Source organism: Diabrotica undecimpunctata, chromosome 6 (assembly GCF_040954645.1).
Source record: "Diabrotica undecimpunctata isolate CICGRU chromosome 6, icDiaUnde3, whole genome shotgun sequence".
In the NCBI taxonomy this organism is placed as follows: domain Eukaryota; kingdom Metazoa; phylum Arthropoda; class Insecta; order Coleoptera; family Chrysomelidae; genus Diabrotica; species Diabrotica undecimpunctata.
In genome coordinates this window covers 30,263,162-30,283,203 of record NC_092808.1, presented here as the reverse complement: position 1 = coordinate 30,283,203, position 20,042 = coordinate 30,263,162, and the positions used below count along the sequence as shown (strand labels likewise).

Genomic DNA, 20,042 nt, shown 5'->3' with positions numbered 1-20,042 from the left:
TAAATTATTCAACAATTTAACTTAACTATCCTTATTATAAATCAAAATTCAAATGACAGACAAGGGACCATTATTTTCGATTTGCCTAATAATTCCCCTGACACGTTGCATCATCCTTTGGACGACCTCGGCGTCAATTTCTCTAATTTTTGTATATATGCGGCGTCTTTACTGTTCCTGATTTTGTGCTTCTCATCCGTTATTATAGACTTTCCGACTTAATATTGCCCAGAACTCTTTAATTGGACGAGCCTGAGGTAGGTTGGGGGGATTGTCTGCTTTCGGTACAAAGGTAATGTTGTTAGTTTCGTACCAGTCCGTTTGTGAAACTCGCGTAACTTGACGAAATGCACTCGCCTTAACGCGTGGCAACATCTCGGAATTCTCTCTTATTGATCCTCTGTGTATTTTGGAGCTTTCCTTCTTTTCCGGTAGATAATATTGTAACTCGATAGGGTCCTGTATACTGTAGTCTTTCCAACATAAAATCTTCTGGCCAGTTTTCGCTGTGAGACCCCAATTTTGTTCTTAGCTGCTTCAATCAGTCTTGCCTCTCTTATATGGTTCAAAATTTGCGGTCGGCCACTTTTACGCAAGTTAACACATGGTATCACTTCTTCACATTCTCTGATTGTGCGATAAATTGTCGATTTGCTTATGTTTTGATCTCGATAAATATTAACAATATCTCGTTTCGACATTCGCCCAACCATATTATAAACATCTCGACGAATATCAATTTTATAAGACATTTTGCAGAGCACAAACCAAAATATTGTGCTTTGTTTATTAAATGTCAATAACTAATGACATTTCAATTCCGTGGCCTTCTTTGTTAAATGCATTTTGCTTCTCAATCAGACCAGGTGAAATTTTTCCCAAAACTTTAGGACCATACGTTACGAACAACATAGGCAACAAAAATATGTACAAAATAAGAAACAAAGATGGAAACATTACTGCGGATAAAACCAAAATCCTTTAGGTGGTCTAATCCTTGATGCGATCAAACTAGGTAAAAATAAAATTATTCAGATTTTGGCCAAGCTTTCACCAAATGCTTGGCTCTCCTTACTAAGGAAAAACTACTTTCCAATGGAACAATGCAGTCATTGTCTTATTACACAAGCAAGGAGATACAACAGATCTAAAAAACTACCGTTCTATCAGTTTGTTCTCGCACGTATATAAACTTTTTACAAAAATTATCAAAAAATTACTGGACCCTAAGTTAAACTTCTATCAGCTTAGAGAACAATCTGGACGAGATACGAGATACAGCACTAACGACCACTTACTAGTGATAAAGAACCTGATAGAGAAGTCTGCAGAATACAACGAACCATTGACACTGATATTCATGTACTACGAGAAAGCACTCTCTATCATAGGCTATCAGAAAATCTTAAAAGCATTGATAGAATATCGAATAGATCATCGCTACACTAACATAATAAAATATGTTAACCAAAATGCCACAGCTAGCGTAAGAGTATCTGAACAAGAAACAAATACGTTTCCTGTACAGCGAGGAGTACGGCAAGGAGACACCGTCTCTTAAAGTTATTCACGTCTGTTTTAGAACATACTTATTATAATAAGGTAGATCTAAGCGAGCAAGGTATCAAAATAAATGTAGAGAAGCTCAGTCATTTGAGATTTGCAGATCACATCGTCCTTACAGCCGATCGTATGGATCATGCTAATATAATGTTTGAAAAATTATATTACGCTTCCTTGAAGGTCAGACTAAAGATTAATATGAACAATGATATTGTGCAGACTGCATCGTATACTTACTAACAACATTAAATTCGGTTGGGCAGAGATAACTAGACACTTGAGCTCTCACGTTATAAAGGATTACCCTGAGCAGCGTTTGGTAAATTAAACTATGTATTTAAATCGGACCTACCCATATGCCTCAAAAGAAATATCTTTGACCAATGTCTGTTACCGGTATTCACTTATGAAGCGGAAACATTAACACTCACAAAAAAGATTCGCGTGACTCAGACATCTATAGAGCGCCAGATGTTGGATGTCTCTCTGAGAGACCGAATCTCAAACGAAGAAATACGTCGTAGAACAAAAAAAAACAGACACCGTCGAAAAAATTGGGCAGGACACGTCGCCAGATTATCAGACAACCAATGGACAAAACGTATTGTTGAGTATAGACCAAGACAAGAAGCACTTCGGAGCAGAGGTTAGCAGTAACTGAATGCAAGCCGCACAAGACAGAGACAGATAAAAAGAGCTGAGGAATACCTATGTCCAGCAGTACACACATACAGGTTGATGATAAAACTTAATATTAACAAAGTAATGGCTGTTCGAAAAGTAGACTTTTATTCATCAAATATAAAAATCCAAACATATGATGTTGAATAACCGGAAAACGTTGTAGGAACTTTTTCAAAGATCTTAAAATGGTTACTAGCGATACTGATTTGCATGAAAATTAAGGCAAGTTATAACTAACAAAAAGACCGCTTATGTTTTTTTGTGACGCAAAATGAAATAAACTAACCCCTGTCAAAACCACCCTGGTTAAAACTATTCGTTGTTCGTTTACAATTAAATTTATTTATATTCAATCATTACATTTGGGAAGTTTAACTGGTTTAGAACTTTTGAAAAAATCTTTTTCGGATTTTTTTTTAAATCCCATTTTTTTCAAAATAACTCAACAATACCCGAGAAGCGGTAGTAACCGCTCTCAGAGGAAAAGCACATACTGACATAGGGTAGATTTTGATCTTTAAGCTATTTTCTACATACTGTCATAATTTCAAGCAAATCCATGACTATAAAACCAACTCTGAGCAGAAATCGTCATAAAATGAACGGTCATATCCCGGACTATAATATAATTTTTGATTGACTAAAGTTATTATAAAGTGAAAATAATTTTTATTTACAATAAAAGTCGCATTTATTGCTTCTAAGAGGTAAATAATAATCAATAAAGCAAATTATAAATTCAATAATATTAAATGTATATTAATATTTAATTATTTTTTATAATGATGCATTATGTTCAATTTATTATCAATTTAATTACCCGTTAAATTAGCCACGCACTTGTATTCTTTTCACATCTTCTAAAAGCCTATACGAATTAGATTTTATTTTTTTTTTTTTTGGAGAAAATACATTAAAAATACTTTCTCGTGTTTAGGATCCTAAACATTTATTTTGTCACTAAGTTTTTCATTTTAATTTCAAAATGTACCAGTTCCACTTTAAAGAAATATTTAAATACTTACCACCAGCGTGGTGAATTTGACAATAGAAGCTGGATCTCTCACACTACGTCGCTAGTTGTACTGTAGCCACTTGTCGCTAATTGTACAGACTTATTCATTAGACGAACATAGATAGTGTGTAAAGATTAATGTTAGCTTAATTAATGAGTCGTACCATCTGATTGAAGTATGCTTGAGTTATTAGTTCAATAGGCATAATTGCACATTGAATTCACATTTTTCTTGGTTGGCCTGTCCACTTTTGAATGTTTAATATGACTTCGACCACTAAAATACGTATGTTTTCCGACAGATCATAGTCCAGTGCATTTCGTGTATTCCGTAATCAAGACTTTTGTGACCAAGATACTGGCAACATAAGCAGTAACGCACAATTTCAACTCTTGGCACCGATAACGAAATTTTCAATTTCTAAAAATTATACGAGCCGTCACCATGTTTCGTAAGGCCATCGGTACCCCTGGGCTAGTGTGCATCGATACTAGTGACCAAAACATTTGATTTTTTAATATGTTTGCTTTTCACTTTTCTTTGATTGTGAATTTAATAGGGATAGTTTAAGTGTCTCATTATTTACCCCAAATAATTCGTCTTTATCTTTTTATCTTTTTCTTCCTCGTTGGCGGATTAATACCTCTATGGAATGCTGTCACTCCAAGTTTTGCGAGATCGTTCGATACTTCTTTTGCCAATTGGTGACGTATCTCTTGCTATTTTGATGACACGGGTCTCCTCAATTCTGTTTATGTGGTTATTCCATTCTTTTTTTCTATTTTGTGTCCATTCATTTATACAATGAACGTTACATTTTCTTCTAATGTCTTCACTTCTCTTTTGATTTCTCAGCGTATTTCCTGTAATTCTTCTCAGTACTTTCATCTCTGCCGTTTCCAGTAGCCTTTGCGTTGTGGCTATGTCGGATCTTGTTTCTGAGGCATATGTCATTAGTCGTTATTGGTCTTATACTGACTTTATAAATTCTTGACTTCATCGCAGTGTTAATGTGTCTGTTTCGCCATATTGTATTATTAAGGCATCCTGGCAGTCTATTTGCTTTTTGAAGTTGCTTGTGTCACTGGTGTCACTTCTTTGTCCAGGTCCCCATAGCAGGTATTTTATTACCATTACTTGTTTAATACTGATGCCATCAATTTCTATTTTATATCTGGTTGATTCTTTGCTGACTACTATTGTTTTAGTTTTCTGAGAAGAGGTTGTCATATTAAATTCTTTTGCTCTTATGTTAATTCTGTGGGCCAGTCTTACCATTACTTGTTTAATACTGATGCCATCAATTTCTATTTTAAATCTGGTTGATTCTTTGCTGACTACTATTGTTTTAGGTTTTTGAGAAGATATTGTCATAATAAATTCTTTTGCTCTTATGTTAAATCTGTGGGTATTTTTAATTCCTTGTTTCCCATTCTCTTCCTTTGTTAACGCTTTTGATGACTTCATCTATAATCAAATTAAAGAGCATGGGGCTCAATGAATACCCTATTTCTATAAGTTCTGTAAGTTGTCTATCTATTCTGACTTTCATTTTGTTGTTTTGGTAGATGTTTTCGATAGTTTTATAATGTTTAGAAGTACTTCTCTATTATACAGAAGATGGATTACATCTAAATGCTTTCTTTAGATCAAACAGACACAGAAATGCTGGTCTTATACTCTAGTAATTTCTCAATAATTTACTTTATAACGAATATTGTACATTCGTACACGATCTTCCACTACAAAAACATTGTTGTTCATCTGCTAAACTTATCCTCTGATTTATTAGCACTTGTAAAATAATGTTGTAAGTTTAAGGGTATTATTTAACATGTTTATACCTACGTAGTTTTCTGGCTGTTTTTTATCTGCTTTTTTGAATTGTAGAATTAGTTCACCCATTCTCCATTCTTTTGGTATATTATTGTGTTTTATAATTTTATTAAATAATGTTGTTAATTGTTCATAAAACTGTAAAAACCATGTTTCATTTCTTTCAAAAAGCTTTTCCAGTGATCATTTTTTATTTTTCTGTTTGAACATGTGTTTGCGTTTCGTTTCTAATTGTCTTTTAATCATGGTATGCTCTCTTGTATTTTGGTTGACATGTATTTCAGGCAAGCTTTTTTTTCTTTACATTTTTTCTTCACTTATGTACAAAACCATGGAGTTCTTCGCCTTGGGAACGATTTATTTTTGTTTATATTTGGTAGAATTAAACGGACATTTGTTCAACAAATTCGGATGGCGATCTTCCTACCATTTAGAATGTACGAAATCATGTAATTATTTCCAAATCGAAAGACCACCAAATGGCGTGGGAAATAAGAACACAAGCATTTTAAACAATACGTAATTTATTTATTGAATGTTACTATAACTAAGTTAATATCTAGCTAAAGTTTTAGTGCAAAGTTCTTTATTGAAGCCGCCAATCACTGTCCACCTTACACTAGTCCGCGACAAACTACACGAGCACTGATACAGATTAAAAGGTTTCTAATTTAGCTTTTCTAGCTTTTAACTATAAGCTATGTAACAATAACTAAGTAACTACTTAACTAAGCTACAGTTGAAATTCTGAACCAAGAATCCATTAATGCGATACTAATATGTGACACTGAATGCTACGCGTGAGTTATACAAACTATAACATGCTATAACCAAGGAATGCGCCGACCCACTGAGAGAAAGTTAATCTGTGGGTAAAAATATCTTTTAAATACATTATCGGCTTTCATGAGAATTTGCTGGAGAATTTTACCTCGGCAGGTTTTAAGAAGTATAAGTTAATTGCTACCAGTGGCGTAGCAACACTTGGATACATTTCTTACTGAAATTTATTCAATATTTTTTACCAAGAACTTCCTTGGCCGAGGCTAAGATATTGGATTTAATTTTTTCCCTGTTTTATTCCACTCCATCACTTTGTGTGATATATGTGTTTCTGCTTTTTTCGGTTATTCTTTTTTGGAACAGGTAGTAGACTGACTAGATATCTCGAAGTGGTGAAAGATGATCTCAAAACAGTTCGCATTAGAGGACGCAGAAGAAAGACTTTTGATAGGGACGAATGGAAGGACTTCCGGAAGCATTCCAAGGCTTACAAAGGACTGTAGAGTCATGATGATAAGAAATATTAATCTCATAGACCAGAGTACACGTAAACTCGGGAAGTAGGGTTCTGAAACCTAAACTATAAAACTAGGGATTTTAAAATAGACCAGTAGAGATTTGCAAACTGATCAAACAGCTAAGGTTTAATAAATTAAAAAGAATAATCCAGGCCCGGATGTATTAAATGTAAATACAATACATTGGCTGGTATTTAAGAATTCCACTAAATTCTATTGATAGCTACCTAAAACTACGCGAAAAGAAACATTTTTTTTTTTCGTTTGTCCGTATTCCTTTAATATAAATAGTAAATTGCTCATTGATTTTGTCCAATACGTCTAATACTAACCACTAATATGCCACTAACCATGAGACACCCAATATAAATAAATATATCAGTTAAATTTTAAAGCAATTTGCTAATGCAATAATGTCTAAATTTAATAGATTAACGCGTAAGCAATAGGTGTAATAGGTAACAGGCAATCTTCTGCATTAGAAACCAACGCTTTGAAGCAAAAATGCAGATGATAAGTTTACCTATCTGCAGTGATGAGTTTACGGGTCTCCAAAGGATGCCGGTGATCAGTTTGCTATATCTCGATCTCTAAGGGTTTAATAATTTTATGGGAAACTATAAAGTGATGAATTCGTACACGTTCAAATGTCACACGTGATCAGTAAAAAACAGGTTAAAAAATGTTTGAATCAATTTTTGAACACATTTATTTTTAATTATCTCACAACGAAAACAACAATCTTTCGTATGAACTAGAGTTTCTACGATATTTTAATAACAGGTTAATAAACACGTTAATAAATATTATTTTTTTTTACTTTTTAGGGCAATCAAGTATTCTATGGAATGGACTTTGGATGTGGCCAAGGAAACAGCAATTATTCCAAACAATATACGGTACAATCTCACAATGGGGTTCAAAACGAAGTAGACAAGAAGCACAATTAAAACTTTTGATTCTAAATATATTAGAATTTTAAAAAGAGTAAATAAATCCAGATCTTCCTCGTAACAGACCATTTCCCATGATATGTCGTTTTTGTATATAAATAAGGAATGTGCGATATAGTTGTAGTATGATAAGAATAAAACAGATTTATGGAGTATATTTTACAAAGAATATTTATGCATTACAGTAAACGATACTCTCTTAATTAAGCAAAAGCATTCTAATTTATTATGTTGCTCCAATTTATTGATATCGTTGATAGTTGGGCTATAAGTAACTGCCAACTTTTCCCTTGTATAGAACTAGTCAATAACTCCTTTAAATTTCCTGTAACACTAAATGTACATGTATGGTATCTATTAGTGATATAAGAAATATTTCATTTAATGTAATTATTAACATTTTTCTCTTCTTGTAGTAGCTTAACAGTATAGTACTAAAATGATTCAATATCAAATTAAAAATCAAAATCAAAATCATGGGGACGACTTGTCACAAATAATGGGAAATGGTCTTTAAGTTTTTCTAGGAACGAATATCAAAACTTTGTGTTGTGGAAACTGGTCGTGCGCTTTTTTAATAAAAAGTTTCGCCACGAGTTTCTTCAACTAGTGATCATCAAAGAATAGGGTACATTGGTGTGACGTCAAGCTGCCATTTTTTTGAGGTTAGCTCCATCCTGATTCTATATAAACTGAAAATAAATAAAACAATGTGTTTTTAATAAGAATGATTTTATTTTGATATTATAATTGATTAGTTATTTTAAAATACCGCTTTTCAATTTGTATAGATAAATTCCTGGAAGTAAAATGGCGGCTTGGCGTTATTATTAATATGGCATATACCAACTTAGCATGCTAGTTATTTAATCGATACATAAAAAGTGACCTTGTTAAGGGTAGCTATTTTATTAGTGTTTCTGAAGCTCGTAGGTCAAAAATATTACGTTTACTGACGATATCAAATTTGTATAAAGCTTTTTAAAACAATAAACAGTTTGTTTACTTTCGATGGGTATCTGATCTATATCTATTTAATTTATAAGAAGACTTTAATTTTTACAACGCATAAAACTGCATATAGGCTTAATTTTTATTACTCTAAATTTTTTTTTTTTTTTTTTCATTTCGAAAATTTATTTCCTTAATCCTACGATAACTATTTTTATAATGTAATAAATGACATTAGGGGCTTTACTTAGCTCTATAAAAATAAAGACGCACAGTTTTACAACGAGCTGCAAATTTAGGCTATAACATAACATACCAAAACAAATAGTGATACCGGAGAATGATTAGATCAATTTGGCTTTTTCCAATTTTGATTTTGAAATATTTGTAGAAGTCTAAGGTAGGTTGAAAAAGTCAGACAATATGACGAAATTATAAAGAGAACAGTAAAAACAACAATTTTATTTTCACATACAGTTATATATAATAAGTAGGATTGACGTCAATAAAACCGTGACTACCTTCACATCTATATTTTTTGTTTTATTAAATACATTATAATGAAATGTAATGATAATTAAAATGAAGTAATTAAACATAAATACAAGATAATAATGTCACCATCAGTTGGCGCTACAGCCCTTCGTGAGCCTTGGCCTGCTTCAAAATATTCTTCCATCCTTCCCTATCGAGTGTCTGTCTTCTCCAGCCCCTCACTCCAATGGGCACTGGGCGTATTATTGTTTTATAAAGTTTGCACTTTGTTGCTATTGACATACTTCTCGCTCTTAGTTAAGGGCCCAGGCCAAAATATATACCCATATTCTTTTTTTTATCTCGTTGGATGTGTTATTTTTGTAGTCTACCAGTGATCCTAAGTAGCAGAATTCTTCTACCATTTCTATCGTTTCGTGTGGCACCTTTAAGTTATTTTGTTGAATTCTTGATATGGCCGGCATATATTTAGTTTTCTGGATGTTAATCAGAAGTCCAATGTTTTCTGCGGCATTTTTGATACGTGTGAAAGCCTCCACTGCTTCATTTTGGGTTCTTCCAATTATGACGATATCATCAGCGTATGCCATTATTTGTATACTACGGGTATATATCGTACCTTTTAAGTTTATTCCCGAATCTCTCATAACTTTTTCTAACGCTAGGTTGAACAGCGTGCATGATAGCGCATCTCCCTGGCGCAGTCCTCTGTTGGTTTTAACTGGTTTTGAAACATCCCCTTGTACGCGCACTTTACATTCGACTTTCATCATTGTCATTTTAATTAATTCTACCAATCCTTATGGTATTCCTAATTCGATCATCGCCGAATATAATTGGGGCCTGTCAATAGTATCGTACGCTGCCTTAAAGTCTACGAAGATGTAATGGCAGTCAGATAATAATGTAAGTGATGAATAAATTCAATTTTATATTTAACAAATTTTGAAAACTACTAAAATCAATAATCAAATTGTTTAAAAAAAAAATTAAAATTTTTAGAATCCCAATTTCAACTTGTTACGAAAATCTAGTTACATTGTGATTTAGTTTTCACACGTTTACAACGTTTTAGACAGGGCCTAAAGAATACATTCATTATTCCTGAGAGACAATATTTCCCCTTATATACCTCAATTACCCATCGAAACAATATAAAAAATATTATAAGGAAATTTTGGCTTAAGGTTAACTGTTTGCAAAATGCTAAGCTATGATAACTATTTTCAAAAAAAAGAGTTTTGACTGCTTTTTGTTACTAGTGCTGTTGAATTCTTTCAACCACGATGATTTTTAAGATCAAAAACTAACTCGGAAATTATATATCTCTTTATTATTATTTATTTGGGATTTTTGTTAAGTTTTTTGTTATATTATATTTTTGTAAAAATGTGATTTAGTTTAAAACACATCTTTTTAGATGTGTTGTATGAAATTGTAAAACATTCACAAGTTATTGATAAAGTTTTGATTGTTTTAGATTTTATCGTAGAAAATATTTGAAATTTTGTTTTAATAATAAAATAAACATGTAGGTGTCTGTTATAAATAGTGTTTTATTAATAACCTTAATTATATATATACTCACTGACAACACGTGATAATTAAATGTGCGAGGGTGCACATTTTTTTCTGAGAACTCAGATGATATGGTCTTAGATGGAGAAAGTTCTCTGTAAGACTTCCAGAACGTTAGAAGATCTTGAAGGTCCCGAGTAGTCAAATCGACTGTCGGATCTTTTCTTTTATATACTTATTGATGTGACTGATCTTTTTCAACAAAGCATGCCAAAACAATGGATTTAAGCTTACCAATATTTTTTTAAAAGGGAGTTGGTCTCACTCATAGTTTAAGGTGTTGAGAAATTATGGTTTTTTAAAATCCTCTAGAGCAGAGCTGTCCAACGGCTGTCCCAATCTGAGGGCCACATCATATGCGACTTGGTAAATGATTTATAATAAATAAAACTAAAAGAGCTTAATTTTATTTTTAAATCCTTTTATATGACCACACAAGTTGGCATTCGTTTAGATGACAGGTCATGTCGGATCGAAATGCAAGGTCTGACAAGAAGTTTGCTTCTTCCATTTAATTTTTGAATTCCGTAGTGTTGGACATCACTTCATTTTTTAGGGAAAGAAACGTTGCAAATAGTTTCCGGCTCTTAACCAACGAATCTCTGTGTGTAATAATAAGTTCCCACAGGTAGCATTCTCTTCAGCCAAAAAATCACGAAACTTCCTATGAGTGAGTGCTTGATTGCCGCATCTGATAATGTTTATTTTAACGTAAACTTTTATGGCATCTGTTTGATGTAAGACCAACATTTCCACGGCATTGGACTAGGAGAAGAGACAGCATTGAATGACCTCGTCGGTCACCAGATTTATCTCCCTTGGATTTATTTTTGTAGGGATACATAAAAAGTAAAATCTATAGAAGCCACCCACATATTTAAAAGATTCAGAAAAATTCCAATAAATTACTCAGATTGCTTCGGAATGTGGGAGAACAACTTCCGGTCAACTAAGAAATAAGTGACCAGCTCAAAATATTGGTTTAATTTTTTTTTTAATAAATCAAAGAAAGTATTAAACCGGATTTCAAAATTTAAAGCCTAATATATAGGTAATTGCAATGGCTATAAGGGGTAATATAATAAAAGATATCTTATTTGATCCCCGTTGGCATTAAAAACTTTTGGAGTGATTCTTACTCTGGCTTAGGGGTCAAAGTAAAATAATCGAAAATAAATTAAAAACGTATCCCCTTTTAACAAAAATCAAAGTATGGCTGAGGTTTTAAAAAATGTCGCAGTTCCTGATAATTCCTCTATTTCAAAATCCACAAGGAAACTAAGTTCCTGTAGCTAGCTGTATACCACGTATTTCGTATATTTCGTTTTCTTCCGGCCACCACATATATGAATTATTTTGTTATTTACTAAAAATAATAAAGCAGTAAAGCTTTTACACGTATTAAAAACGCCGCAGAAAACATCGGACTTCTGATTAACTCCCAGAAAACTTAATATATGCCGGCTATATTAAAATTGCAACAAAATAACTTAGAGGAGCAACATAAAACTATAGAAACGGTGGAAGATTTCTGCTACTTAGGGTCACTGGTTAACTACAAAAACAATACAACCAAAGATATGAGAATAAAAAAATCTGTGGATAACCGCTGTTAATTTGGCTGAGGGCCTCATATAAGAGCGAAAAATATGTCAACATCAACAAAGTGCAAACTTTATAAAATAATAATACGCGCAGTGCTCACCTACGGATCGGAAACATGTGCAATGGCGACCTGAGATGAACAGTTGCTACGAATATTTCAAAGAAGATTATTAAGGACGATATATGGTGGAGTTAACGAACAGAGTCTGTGGAGAAGGCGATATAATTTCGAACTCTATAGACTTTTTGGTGATACAGATGTCGTGGAAATCATAAAAATAAACCGCCTAAGATGGGTGGGCCACGTTATGCGGATGGATGAAGTGGTCATTCTAAAATATATATATATATATATATATATATATATATATATATATATATATATATATATATATATGTTAGATCACTAATCACGTATTTGACTTTTTAAAAAAGAACTTTATTTGTTACAAATTAAATATTAAATAATAGTACAAAATTAAATTAATTTAAAATGACTACATTAACTGGACTGGTCGAAGTTGCAGCTAAGAGTGATTCCGGCATCTGAGAATGGTAATTTATAGGTTTGGTATGAAGTGCTGAATTGCTGTTTCCATGAATGTTGGCCAACGGTTCGTACAAAGTTCTAATGCGTGCTCAGCGGTTTCTATGGGAATGGGATGATGAAATCTGAAGTCGGCGAACTTAAGCTAGTTCAAGGTTAATATTTTCTCATATAACATATATATATATATATAAGCGAAGTTCCTACAGCATCTGCCGCTTCTCGCATTTCGACCGCCATCGTTTTCTGTCCATCCATTCGTCTTCTTTGATGGCTCTATCTCTCATTATGTGCCGTATATTGTCTTCCCAGGCAACTGAAGGCCTTCACCTTCTTCTTCTTTGTTGTGGTATGTAATTTAAAGCTTTCTTTGGCGATCTATCTTCATTAATTCGCTTCACGTGACCATACCACACTAGTTGTCTCGTTTTAATTCTGTCTACACTGGAATATACAATATTTGTTCTTCTTCTAATATCTTTATTCCTGATATGATCTTTTTTGGATACACCACACGCTCTCCTTAGAAAATCCATTTCTACTACTTCTATTCTTTTTCTATCTTTATTCGTGATCTGCCAAACTTCTGCCCCATAAGTCATAATAGGCTCTACCAAGGTTTGATAGATTGTCAATTTCGTTTCTTGTCTAATAGCTTTAGACCATAGTAGAGAGTTTAGAATGTTTACCGCTTTTTTCCCTGCTGCGTTCTGTTTTCGATGTCTCTTTTGGTAGTGCTTTCTTTAGATATTATAGATGCGAGATATTTATATTCATTACATGTTTTTGTGTTTCTAATTTCTAACTCTGGATCTTCTTCATCATCTCCTATTTTAAGATACTCTGTCTTTGACATATTCCTATTGAGGCCCCATTTTTCATATTCTTTCTTTAGTTTTTTGAACATGTAGTCCATGTCTTCCTCATCATTCGCTACGACTACCTGATCATCTGAGAAAAATAAAGTTATTAGATATTTACCACCGCCTATGTCTATTCCTATTATAGATGGATATTTGTTTCCTCCACTGCTCTAGCGATAATTGAATATATATTTGAAATAAGGTCGGAGATCAACAACAACCTTGTTTAAGCCCCTTTGTTATTGGAAATGATTCAGATATAAAGTTTCCTTCTTTAACGAGACTTCTTACATTTTTGTATATATTTGCGATAGCATCCACATACTCTCTACTGAGACCTACTTTCGTCAATGTTTGAAACAGTTTTTTCAAAGGTACCGTATCGTATGCCTTCTCTAAATCTACAAACAATAGGTGGGTAGATAGATTCCTTGCCTTCCGTTTTTCGATTACCTTCTGAAGAACGAATATATCATCAGTGCACGATCTTCCTGCACGAAATCCATTTTGTTCTTCTATGTCTTCGTATTCTAAAATAACCGTGCTAAGTAGGAAGATCGGAAGAAAAAAAAAGGAAGTTTCCTAAACTCAGGTGTCTGGACGAAGGGCAGGATGATTTAAGGGGGATTGGAGCAAAGGGATGGAGAAGACAGACGCTCGACAGGGAAGAATGGAAGAATATTTTGAGGCAGGCCAGTGCTCAAGAAGGGCTGTAGCGCCAACTGATGATAATGAATCAATAACAACGTTGAAAGAAAACTAAACAAAATGATCATTTTTTGGGTAATTTTTCTTATTTGTTTAATTCAATTGCACTATTCACTGTTTATTAATTAATTTGACACCTAATTGCATATTTTTAATGAAAATAAAAAAAAAACGAAAAAAAAAACAATATGTTGACAAGAACCGGAGATATAAAAATTTGTAGTCATTTTAAGTTGTTATTGATTATTTGAATATACAGAGTTGCATGATTTTGCATTTTTCGCACCTACCTATTGGTTAATAATTAAAAAACGACTCCAATATATTTGCAGAAAACATATAATCAATCTTGCTATGTGTATACATTAAGTGAAAAGCTTATTAGATAACGATATGGGGTAAAAATGAGGTGAAAAACTTATCAGATGGAAAAATTAAAGTTCTTACCATGTTTTTTTTTAGTAGTTTGGTAATTGTGGTAAGATGATGTAACACAATATATTTACACTACCTCGTAGTCAAAAAAATATTTATATGAGTCACCTTTTTAAATTAAGAAGAAGATTATGACCATATTTTTTAGACATCTTGACACCGATTATGTCATATTAGCGTCAGTAGAAATTTTTGTTAAAAATCGGCAGTTTTGTTTTATAAAGTAAAAATTTCAAAATTATATGTTTTTAAAAAATTGGACACTAGCAGGATACTGTGAAACTTCTGTGGAAAACATAGTCAAAAACTGGTAGGTCAATGTCAAATAGTTCCAATAGACTTCTTAAAAAACAAACAAAATTTAGTTATTTATCTTTCATTCTATATACAAAATTTTAAAATTATGGTTGGGTTTATTGTTTTATGTAATTAGATGATTGGTTTATATAAAATGAATTCAACATATATTTCATATGTCTTCAGTTAAAGGTTTTTTAAAATTTCTTCGATCTAAGTCTATCATTACTACGTCTACAAAATCATCATTTTTGCCCTCCTGCGTTGAAAGTTATTTGTTTATGCTCCCCAAATTGGTCTGGGTAAGAGTAAAAGAAAAGCTTTCCATCATCAATCTGGAGACATACTGAGTGATATTTCTTCAGAGGAAAAGGTCATAATAGGGTTAATTTTAATATATCTGTATGCAAATCATCCAAGAAAAGATGTAATTAGGGAAGCCGACCTCGCATTGGGATAAAGGCAACGGGAATAGGGATGATGATGTTAGTGAGTTCTTGTCCCAGCCTTAATGAATGCTTAAAGAGTGGTTGCCGTAGGCATCTAAACATTCTTCTTCTTCACGTGCCATCTCCGCGACGGAGGTTGGCAATCATCATGGCTATTCTGATCTTAGATGCTGCTGCTCTGAATAGTTCAATTGATGTGCATCCGTACCATTCCCGCAAGTTACGCAACCATGAGATTCTTCTTCTTCCTACACTTCTCTTGCCCTGGATTTTCCCTTGTATAATCAATTGAAGTAGGTTGTATCTCTCATTACGCATAACATGCCCCAGGTATTGCAGCTTTCGTGTCTTGATGGTTTCCAATACTTCCATTCTTTTGTTGATTCTTCTCATGACTTCGTTGTTTGTTACATGCTTGGTCCATGATATCTTCAGGATTCTTCTATACACTCACATTTCAAATGCTTCCAACTTTTTAGCAGTCGACGCGTTAAGTGTATTTTATTGAAGTTTGTACGTGCTTTCTCTATTCGAACTTTGATTTCTTTGGAGTAATCGTTTGTGTGATTAATTATTGTGCCAAGATAGTGGTAGTTTTCAACTTGTTCTAAAGCACTACCGTTAATTGTCAGGCTTTCACCATTATTTTGGGTTTTTGATATCCTCATAAATTTGGTTTTCTTGGTGTTTATTGATAATCCAAACATTCCGTATATGTATTTAGCACCTACGACTTTTCTATGGGTCCTTTGCAGCAGACAGCCATGTTTCAATCAATAGGCGACGAGGTGCCAAACATGTATATGGAATGTTACTTTGGTGCGAAATTCATATGCGGAATGTTAAATATTTGTAGACCAAAAAAGACGACTTTTTATTAAACTTAGTTAAAAGGAGACTGATTTTAAAATATTTGTAATGTATGATTAAAGAAAACTAAAATAATGCAACAGCAAATAAAACAAAATACATTTAAATAAATTATAAAAAAAAAATTAATGTTTAACATGTAATATTAATGCGGAGTTCATGTCCTTCGTCATGTTTAGTTGCATTTGTTTGATTTGCTGCGATGTTGGATGAAAGATTGTCAACCCTTTTTATTCTTTTTTTAGACAGTTCATTTTAGGTGGTCGTCCAAATGGTAATTTGTTTGACCCTTTAGTAACTTCCAACTTACTTCAACTTACTGAAGTTGGTTGCACTCTTATATTGGCCTTTACGAGGAACTTCCTGCCGTGTTTAAAAACTTTCTCCAGCCATTTTTGTTTTAATATTGGATAATCTTTCGTGCCATAATTTTTCCGTTGATGGATCAGTTCCAAATGTAACATTTTGTCATCATAGACTGAATAACATCAGTTACGGTAAACGGTGATGGTTTGCTCCTAGCATTCTTGATTATGTTTTCCCATTCTTTAGGCATTTCGACGGTTTCAGATTTTTTATGTTTTTTAATCAATAAAAAATCTTAGTCGCAACTTAAAAATGAATAGCCTTGAATAGGAAATACATTTGTGATAGTTTCAAACATGTGTAAACCATGGACAAGCAAGTACAAAAATTTCATAAGAATATAGTTTTTATTTTGTCCGGCATATCCGTCGCTTATTAGGATAAGATTCTTTGTCGTCACTTCATTAGATCGTTAATATTGGAACAATAATGAAGCTACTGCATTTGGTCCTTTTCTTCCAATGGTTTCATCGTAAGAGAACATACTTGCAGTATTATTTCCATCATTGTGCACACCAAATATGTATAACCATAGCTGCCTAGCATATAATACTGCATTGGTACGTATAAGTGGCATTGGAAGGTTTTGCATATAGTTAAAAGACAAGCAACTGTAGTTCTCTGAATCACCATGTGCTTTTAATTTATATTTTCTTCTTAGTTCATAAAACTTCTCAGCTTTCCGTAAGTGGAGTTCTTTCTCAATATTTAATTTCCGCACGTCTTCTGGATTATCACAACTAGCTAATAGTTTACTTTGATACCAATTGCAAGTACCATATGTATCACTTCTCGGTAAGCCAAATTTAAGGTTAAATTCAGTATGGAATATTTTCCAATATATTTTATAAGAAGAGTTTACACCGGGATGTTCTGCTATAAATATTTTATACATCTTTTTCGCAGATAGCGTCTCAGGAAGGTAGTAGGTATTCGGATTTTTTCTTCTTGAATAATAAGACTGTCGGTTTTTAAAAGATTAGATATGGCTCTTAATTAAAGCCAATGTATTTTCTGCCGTTTTATTTGGTCGGTTTGAATACTTGCCTCGTTTATTCTTTGGTGCTGATCCACCATTAAAGACATGATTTTGTAACCTTCGAACCCTTTCATATGTTATTCCATGAAGATCATAAAAAGCTTTTACACATACTGGTTTTTCTTTTTATTCCAATCTTATTTTATAATTATAGGTAGCAGAATGTTGATCTTTAAGCGTTTGCGAAACATTACCTTGGCATGGCGCATCATTTTCTACTTCTGTTAGTAAAACATCCCTAATTTCAGAATTTTTTCGGCTTTTTCTTTGTTTTGGAATGTAATAAGATATTAGCCCTACAATGAAATATCCTTGTTATTATTTTAATTGTTTAAATAAAGCGATTAATTTTACCTGCCAAATAACTATCTTGCTCGTTTTTAGTTTCCAAAGCATAAAAGTGATCGAAACCTCGAGATTTCTCTTCATCAATAATTTTAGAAAAACATTCAAACCGTGAACATCTAAAAGGAATATAAATGTTTCACTCATCATTTTACAATTAATATGTGTAACTTACCTGTAGTTGGGACCCATTTGTACCTGTACTTTTTCTATGCCCTTATAATTAACATGTTTTGGTCCCTTCACTCTTGCCTGTTTTATCTCTGTACGTCTCAGCACCTTTATTTTCTTTTTTAATGGCACATTTTCACTTGAACTTTGTCGTTTGAGTTCATTGTTACTTGTATTTATTATAAAACTCATTTTACTAGATTGGTTTATGGTTCTTACAGGAAATCGCGCTTGACATATTATGGGGTTTACGCGGAATCGCCTATATTTTTATCGCTTATATCTTGGACTACTGTGGCTTTAATGGAATTTTCTTACGTAAGGAACGTAGGTAATTAGTCCTTCAATCAAATGTGTTAATAGTGTCAAACACATCTATATTTTCTGAAATATCCTTTTTAGAGGTTAAGCGCCAAGGATTTTTCACCAAAATGTTCCCCTGGACCAAAGTAATATTAAACAAAATTTTAACATTAATTTAATCCGCAATCAAATCGAATCCCCACCATTTGAACCATTTTTTGACAGTTTTTAATACTAATGATTTAGTCCAGTCGTCAGAGATTTAACCCCTAAAAATCATACGAACAAGCTAAATTTAGCCGAGAATGTTAATTTTGGGACCCAAAAAAAATTTACGCAAAATTTACGGATTAATAACGCAAAAAAATGCGTTTTTACAAATTTTCAAAAATTTTTCTTTTACTTTAAAACCAAATTTTTTCAAAAAAAAAACTTTAAACCGGTTAAACTTACAATCAAGTAAACAATACATACATAAAGTAAACCATAAAGCGGTAACGATTAATTTTATTTGGGGTGCTAATTAGGTGGTGATTTTCACGATGTTTTTACCAAAAAAAGGGACCAACTTTATTTTTAGCCGAAATAGCTTAGTTCTAATTCTGGAAACAAAAAACACAACAAAAATAAAGCTTTTTTTTTTTAACTTTCAAAAAGTTTTCATGAGTTTTTTCAAAAAAGTGTTTCATTTTTGGTTATTTCAGGTTGAAATATTTAATATGGAATTTGAAAAATAAGAACCTACTTGAAGAAAAACTAAGGGAGTTGAAACACTTTTTATTACGTAAATTATGATTACAATGGTTAAAAAGCCGACTATACAAAATATCGGCCGACTTGGTCGATGGAGTGTTGATGGCGAAGTGCAGTGTTCGCGGTTCGCTCCAAGATGGTTTTCTACCTCAACGGACAAAACACTGAGCGCTCCCGTTAGTGGCGCATATATTTAAACAAAAACAAAAAATGAATATATTATCACTGTGATAAATAACTTTAAAATAAGTATAGATGCGAAACGGAACACTACTTTTTATGACCTACAAGTCTGCTTCTACGGGGTCTACAGACCGTATAAGTACACCATTTTTTTTGTTTTTTTTTATATAGCTACATTTTTGCTAAGAATATTTTTTCGATAAATGCTTACTTTTAGAGTTATCTGTGAAAAACCGTCTGAAAACGCGGTTTTTATTTTGAAAAATGAACATTTTCACTCGCAATTAACTTAAACAATATTGACTTGACGTGAAAAAACTCTATAAAATAAAAGTTGCTTAGAATTAGTCAATTTATCTATTTCCGGACTTATTTTAAACGTATGTTTTTCACTCCAAAAAAAGATGGCTTTCACCCCCTAAGTAAAAACCACCCTGGGCTCAAATCCAAAAGTGAAGTAGAAGGCAAGAGGAAACTAAACCAAAATTTTCGAGCAAATCCATCTTGACGAGGAAAATTACACTCCAAAACGGTCATTTAATGGAGTGTGCCTACACGTTCTGGTCACCGGTCTGCGTTCTTATTATCCGAGATAAGCTGCTTCACTCTCATTTCAAATAACCTTTGTGTAGTTAAGCGAACTGCAAGATCAATAAGTGTAGCCACCAGCTAGACGTGAGCTTGTGATACGTGCCCACTATGGAGAAGACTGGTAGATAAATAGATCCTTG

General features: G+C 32.8%; 2 protein-coding genes across 4 annotated transcripts in view; both read left to right on the top strand.

Annotated features, from left to right (window-relative positions):
- Window positions 1-10,348, top strand: part of LOC140443340 (very long chain fatty acid elongase 4-like) — a 217,402-nt gene extending 207,054 nt beyond the window's left edge. For all 3 annotated transcript variants that reach the window (XM_072534549.1, XM_072534547.1, XM_072534548.1), the window contains exon 8: window positions 7,228-10,348. In XM_072534549.1, coding sequence (XP_072390650.1) covers window positions 7,228-7,350 — 123 coding nt within the window. In that variant the 3' untranslated portion in view covers window positions 7,351-10,348. The remainder of the gene's footprint in view (window positions 1-7,227) is intronic.
- Window positions 10,349-14,700: 4,352 nt separating this feature from the next.
- LOC140443339 (uncharacterized) overlaps window positions 14,701-20,042 on the top strand; it is a 284,421-nt gene continuing 279,079 nt past the window's right edge. Inside the window, exon 1 of the mRNA XM_072534546.1 lies at window positions 14,701-14,845. The gene's annotated coding sequence lies outside the window, so the exon portion shown is untranslated. The remainder of the gene's footprint in view (window positions 14,846-20,042) is intronic.